Source organism: Capsicum annuum, chromosome 6, assembly GCF_002878395.1.
Source record: "Capsicum annuum cultivar UCD-10X-F1 chromosome 6, UCD10Xv1.1, whole genome shotgun sequence".
NCBI lineage: Eukaryota > Viridiplantae > Streptophyta > Magnoliopsida > Solanales > Solanaceae > Capsicum > Capsicum annuum.
The window spans coordinates 176,802,087-176,807,613 of NC_061116.1; the positions used below are offsets into that span (position 1 = coordinate 176,802,087).

At 33.7% G+C, this 5,527-nt stretch overlaps 1 protein-coding gene across 1 annotated transcript; it reads left to right on the forward strand.

The window, feature by feature from the left end:
* The first annotated feature begins 659 nt into the window (after positions 1 to 659).
* LOC107874901 (zinc finger protein ZAT3-like) lies at positions 660 to 2,105 on the forward strand. The gene has a single exon (XM_016721608.2). The coding sequence runs from the start codon at positions 812 to 814 to the stop codon at positions 1,823 to 1,825; it is 1,014 nt and encodes a 337-aa protein (XP_016577094.1). The 5' UTR covers positions 660 to 811; the 3' UTR covers positions 1,826 to 2,105.
* The last annotated feature ends 3,422 nt before the right edge of the window (positions 2,106 to 5,527 follow it).

Below are 5,527 nucleotides of genomic sequence, written 5' to 3' on the forward strand. Positions count from 1 at the left end.
CCCCTCGAAACACCCAACACTTCTCTAGCAGTCTCCGTGATGCAACTGGTAGCCTTATCCCACATGGCATCCACGTCTTCCCTACAATCCCACACCCCCAAAACCGCCACTTTCTCTTCTATCTTCAGCGCACTGTCTGACGTCAAGCCACCCCACCTAATTCTAGGCCGACCCTCCTCGACCCTTCTCTTCTTGCTCCTCTTCATAAACAAGTCCATCACCAGGAGCCTGTACTGAGTCAAAAGATGCTCATTCGGAATAGTTGTGTGGTTGTAAATTATTTTATTAAGGTAAAAGAGAAATTTTTAAATTAAATTATTTCTAATTATAATAATATGATATTCTTCTAAATAGATTAAAAAGAAAAATGTACCACAAAAATCTAGGTAAAAATGTTAAAATAACATATAATTTAAATCGAGTGACTACATAAAATATATTGACAGGAGCGGCCATGTGTCAAGTTCTCTTTGTTTGTCTCAGCTCTTTTAACACATGAATAATGTTTTCAACCGTTGGTAACATTATGCACGATCAAGGTAACTTCGTGCCCCGTAGGATTATGACCCAAAACAGTTGAACTTATCCACTTGCTACGTTTTGAAACTTGTGGGCAAACGTGCTTATCCACTTTCGTATTGTCATTACTCAATTAACTTGATCACGCCCTATTAATAAGGATCCTTTTTATCCTGGACAAAAAGTAAAGGGTAAAATTGGAACACGCTGGTAAAAAGTAATCTTGGAACCGCTCCTACGCAACCGTTGTCTTCTCTCTCACAAAAAAACTGTCTCTACATATAGAAAATTTATGCCATTTCTTCAACTTTTTCGGCCAATTTTAGTTATGGAAAATCATCCTAGCACTAGTAATGCTACTTCCCATTGTTATTTTTCCAACAATTTTGTTCTTGATGAACCCCATGAAGAACAAGAAGAAAAACCATCAATTACATTGCCCATTTTTGACGACTCTAGTAGTACTCCACATGTCCCATCAGTCGATAATTTGGTAATGTACAACCAACCCCACAAAAATCCAAAAAGGAAAAGAAGTAGATTCTTGAAAATTTCTACAAGCCCTACTCGTTCTTCTTCTTATGATGCTGCTGTTGGGGTTAGTAAGCCTAAGATTACCAAAAAGCCACCAGACCCAAGTGCCCCCAAAATTACTAGGCCATGTACTGAATGTGGTAAGAAGTTTTGGTCATGGAAGGCACTTTTTGGTCATATGCGTTGTCATCCTGAACGTCAATGGCGTGGCATTAACCCTCCTCCTAATTTCAGGCATAATGATAATGTTGATGATTCTCCTAATCCTAGCCCTAGAAAAAACCCCAAATCACTTGATCATTTGATCATGACTGACGAAGACCGCGAAATTGCGGAGTCGTTGTTGCAATTGGCTAATGGATTATCAAAACCTGATGACATTGTAAACAATGACAAACCCCCTGATGATGAAAATGTTGTGAAGGACATGAGGAAAATTGTTGTTGCATCGGATCAAGAGCCTTGTACTTCATCAGGAGGAGGAGGAGGAGGAGTGAAGGATTCAGGTCGATTCGAGTGTTCGGGTTGTAAGAAGGTGTTTGGATCACATCAGGCATTAGGTGGACACAGGGCAAGTCACAAAAATGTGAAGGGTTGTTATGCATCAGGTTCAATTTCAGGTTCAGGATTAACACAAGCTGTTACTACTAATTTGGATCTTAATTTTCCTCCGCCTGATACATTAATCTCAGGTGAAGATCAGTACGATTCTTCGTCCTCCTATTCTTCTACGTATTCGGCCACTGGATTGGACTTAAGGTTGAGGCTATAAGGAGTTCAGTATTATATTTCTACATGCATATTATAGCTATATAGTCATGCATAAGGTGTATAGATAGTTAACTTGGGATATAATTGCCATATTGTAGAAGCTGTTAAATGGTAGTAATAGTAGTATTTTTGTAGTGTACTTTCAGGATTGACTAATTCATTGCTCCAAATTTTGGGGATAAATGAATTTACAGTACTTGTGATGTATGCAATACACATTTGTAGTCACTAGTGATAATAATAATACTCCTCAGCTACTCGCTGCTGCCTGGTGTTGTTCATTTGTTGTGTATTTTGATACCTAAGTTGCACGGACTCTTTACTTTTGATGTGGAACCTGTATCGGATTCTCCAAAACAGTCTACTTTTGGAGAATGAACACACATCCATTGATGTTTTCAAAGAGTTCCGGCAACATAATTTGGTAAAGTATTCTGCTGAAAGCTTTCAATTGTTTGAACTGTTATTCCATTACTATTTACTTCTTAACTTCTACTTACTGGTGTAGAATTTGTCACTTAAAAGGTAGTACGGTAATTTTTAAGTTATCATGTTGTAGTTGACTGTATTTTTCTATTTTTTTTAAGATTATAATTATAATACTGTCCCCAGTTAACTTGCATTGTAGATTCTATTGAAATGTGTTTCAATGTTGCTGGTCAACCTGGTGTCCCTTTCATGGTCATTAATTTTCCATTGGCCTGATCAGTGTGAGGGGAGACTTGTTTTACTGTTTTCATCATTTATACAGTACACTACCAGCTCATTTGGTATGCGGGATGGGATAAACAAGAATATCTTATGGGATGAGATATTTTATGGGATTATTATATCATATAATATCTTTTATGTAATACTGTAGGTTATTTGCAGAAAACATAAAATGATACTTGGAACTAAAATTTCCTTTCTGGTTTGAAGTGAATTCATGAGAAATGATAAGCTACATTTTGATTTTAGATTCGAATTTGTATTTTAGATTGCGTTTATATTCTTCTGTAGAGACTTTATAGGGTGAACTTTTATAATATCTTCAACTTATGGGATAATATTCTCAAGAAATGGTTCATTTTTTGCATGATGATTGATGCACTCATCTGAACCTTATTTCACTCAACAATCATTTTATCCAAGTTAGAGATAACTGTTGGGTCGGGTTCAATAATAAGGAATGTTAATTAGCCCGTTAGCTCAATAATTTATCATCCTCCTAAATCTTAGTCTATAATGTACAAATACATGACAATTGTGGATGTTGAAAGAAAGGTGATCTTTCCACCACCATACACTATGCATCACAAGGTGATTTACCCAACGATGGATAACATAAGTAATGATTATTGCAGATCCCTTTCAAAAAGGAGAAACTCATAAACATCCTAAGTTTACAATCTCAATAATGGATTTTTTTGTGTGTGGCGGGGGTGGGGGGTTAAAAGAGTGGATACTTGTTAGAAACTGTATTCTTACTCTTTTTTGTATTTCCGGGTGGTCTTTCGCAAACTACTACGACTTAGCACATTGTGAGTGGGGGTCAAATCATTTCATAAAGATTTGAGATGATTTTCACTATTTGCCATAGTTGTAGATAAGAGAAGGGCTTAGAGCAACCATATTATACTATAAATAACAGTTTGTAAGTGGTTGATACTTGACTCTCAAGGTTCTACTTCAGCTTTTTTATTCATTTTTTATCCATTTAGAGAGCTTAGTTTTAATTTGCAGCAATCCTAGTTCCCACATGTCCTCATTAATGACCATCTGTTATTTGTTTCCCAAATAAAACAACATCAACTACCAACTGAAAATGATAGCTTGAGTACATTTGAATTGTTTGTTACTTCCATCGTCCCAAATTATCCGTAAATAATTAATGACATGCCTAGTTTACCATCATATCCTTATTAAATGATGTTTACAATTTAATTCGAAGAAAAAATAATTAATACAAAGGGTAAAACATGAAAAAAAAAATTATCTTGTCTTGATTGATGAAAAAAGACAAGTAAAATAAAAAATCAAATTAAAAAATTTGAGACGGAGGGAGTATTTAAGTGGTTTTTGCTTGTCAAATTCTGTTTAATTAATTCTACTTGCTTGCTAGCTAGGTCAACATGTTAGCCAAATAAGTCGATTTTCGCCAATTTTCTCCATGTTTCAACTTTCATATTAATTCAATAAACCGTAAGTGAATTAATAAAATTAATATCTCCCGTCAAATCTGGAGAATTTGCAACGCATAATCGGAACTTGGTGAACCAACTAATCACTCATCTAATTCAAGTATTGGGCCCTTTTTATGTTACCTAAGTCTCACCTCTGGAATATTTACTAGGCAGGCAGATAGATCTTGATCTTTTTGTAGTATTTATTCTTGTTCGAACTTCTAAAATCTCATCCAGCTGTGTTTAAAAATTGAAAAAACTCGAAAATCCATTTCTCAAAGTTTAGCCATTTAGATGGAAGAACATTAATTTACTAATCTCTAACTTTAACAAGTAAAAGGGAGTACAACACTCATACTCCCTCCGTCCACTACTGTTGCTCCTTAAGGGCCGGGGTGTGTCAACTTAATACGTGACAAATAAAAATGGATTGAGGGCATGTACTGGGCCGGCTCTACCTCATAAATAAATAGGCGGTCGCATTAGGCCCTCAAATTTGAGGGACCTCATTTTTTACGATAATATATGATAATTTTTAAAAATAAAGATTAAATATTATTTATAGAAAAAATAATTTTTTTTTATATAAAAAGAAAGAATTATTAGAAGTCCATATATCTAGAGTACTATATCTCGGAAAAGATTAAATATATTCATTATATTATTACATAAAAAAATAATTAGAAAAAATTGTTTATATAATTTAGAAAATAGAGGTCATTTATAAAAGTTACTTTTAAAAAAAAATTAAGACCTCCGTTTAATTTTCATCTTAGGCCACAAATATGCTTGTATATATGTAAGACTAGTAGTTATCCAAATCTTGAATTCTTAGCACTGACTCACTAAACTGCAACTATATTGGAAAAGATAAACAAAAATTTCGATCAAGTGCATATACAGCAATTAGCAGTTAGTGATCTAATTCTATTTGAGGAATGTGTGCATGATTTTGTTAATTAGGTTATTAATTGAGCTCCAAAGTCCACATAGAAATTGTCAAGAGAAGATCCGTAAACGAGGAAGACATTATACTATGTGACTGAGGTATGCATGCATTATGTACCAACCATCTTGAAAATTTCCCTCTTCCAAATACCAAATTTCAATCTTTATTGAACGACCTTTGACATCTATTTTTTATTGAACAACTTTTGACATAAGTATTAATCCCTCCGTTTCATAATAAATGAATTATTGTATTTTGATACATAAATTAAGGAAAAAGCATTAAAGACATAAATTTAACACAACTTTTCATTTTTACCCAAAAAAAAAAAAATTGACCTTGTAATACTTTTTCAAAAGTTAATTGATTGTCAAATCATAAGGGTAAATTTGAAAAAAAATTCAATGATTCACTTATTTTAAAACACCAATAACTACCTCAACAATTGACTTATTCCGAAACGAAGGGAGTATTTTAGAAGGATAGAGCTAGTTTGGATGGGTTTATTTTAAGTATTTTTAAGTCAAAATAGTTTTTAAGTATTTTTATAAGCAATATTTGTTAGTAAAATAAAAGTTTTTTTAAGCCA